The sequence below is a fragment of the Fulmarus glacialis genome, unplaced genomic scaffold (genome assembly GCF_000690835.1).
Source record: "Fulmarus glacialis isolate BGI_N327 unplaced genomic scaffold, ASM69083v1 scaffold41277, whole genome shotgun sequence".
Lineage (NCBI taxonomy): Eukaryota > Metazoa > Chordata > Aves > Procellariiformes > Procellariidae > Fulmarus > Fulmarus glacialis.
In genome coordinates this window covers 176-1549 of record NW_009224586.1, presented here as the reverse complement: position 1 = coordinate 1549, position 1374 = coordinate 176, and the positions used below count along the sequence as shown (strand labels likewise).

At 48.5% G+C, this 1374-nt stretch overlaps 1 protein-coding gene across 1 annotated transcript in view; it reads right to left on the bottom strand.

Moving 5' to 3' along the window:
• SASH1 (SAM and SH3 domain containing 1) overlaps positions 1-1087 on the bottom strand; it is a gene marked incomplete at its 5' end in the record, with an annotated part of 29584 nt that extends 28497 nt beyond the window's left edge. Inside the window, 1 exon segment of the mRNA XM_009582186.1 lies at positions 955-1087. Coding sequence (XP_009580481.1) covers positions 955-1087 — 133 coding nt within the window.
• Positions 1088-1374: the final 287 nt, after the last annotated feature.

The following is a 1374-nucleotide window of genomic DNA, read 5'->3' as shown; positions in this document are numbered from 1 at the left end:
GGCAGGCTAGGTCATAAATCTGCGAACAGCTTCCTGCCACATACCTGAGAAGATGTACATGTTCTCCTTAAATGCACTAACAAGGAATTGTAATATGGCTCAGATCACTGCAAAGCTGAGGGAAACTGGCATATGATCCCAGGAAGGCCACTAACATAGAGGGGTGCTCACAATTCCAGTGAGGACTCAAGCAGGGCTGTGCAGAGAGGCTCCTGAGGCTCAGGCTCCATTAATCCGAGTGCTCACACACGGATACAGGTCATCCGGAGTTAATTGTGCGGCATGGCGTTCCCAGGGGCTGAACTCTGCTTCCCGTTGCCCCACCCTCCTCCTCCTCCCTTCTCTCTCCCTCTCCCCCTCTCTCTTGGCAGCAGGGCTCATTCAGGAGCCAAACTGCTAGCAGGCTCCCCCAGAAGTAGGAGTTAATATTACACGAGGCAGTCGCTATCCCACAAGAATGTCTGATAGAGTTTCTGTACTTTTGCCACAGGATGATGCCATGTGGCGCAACTGCACCACCAACCAGCCGCTACCCTCCCAAAACTAGCAAGAGCTTCACCTGTGTGCTGTTCCAGGCCTCGGAGGAGGGAGCAACGTGGCGGTGGCTCTGCTTACCTCCTTGCTGAGCCTGTGGGGCAGCCGGCTGGAAGTGCTCCTAGTCTCATTCCCTCCCCAGCACGGGACATAAAACATAACCCAAGTTCTAATCTCTTAATGATGGGCTCTCCAGCACTGCCCTGGGAATACCAGGAGATCAGTAGTAACCACATCCTAGGCTGTCACTTTCCTCCTTCCACAGTCTCAAAATGCAATTACTTGGGTAAGGCATGCACCATAGACAAGGCAGTCTTTCCTACCGTCCCTTAAGAACACTCCAGCCCTCCCTCCCCCAGCCCTCCACTTTCTATCCCCTCTCAACAGAAACATGTATTCATACACACAGTTGCTTTTTACCTTCTGTGCTGGGTTTTTTCATTTCTTCCACTCTTATGAGTTTCTTCCTGACTCTGCGAGTAGAATTCACCAGCTTGTGCAACCTCTTAAACTTCACCGACTCCTCTGTTTCATCATCGGATTGTTCTCTTGACTGGCAAAGAAACAAAGGGAATATTAATAAAGTAGTAGTTCCATGGCTTGCTCCTTCAATTCAAGTTAACCCAGCTCATCTGCTGCGCTGTGTCAATGTAGCTCTGTAACTGGTGTTATATTTTCAGCCCAGGTCAGACAGAAACATTTAAATTACTGAGGGTTTTCTTCTTTTTTTTTTTCCTTTTTCTGAAAGCATGACATACCATTTTGATTTCTAAATCTCTTTCTTCCCATGCATTGTGTGCATTGTGTAATAACTACTTCCATGTCCTCTCTCAGTACGTT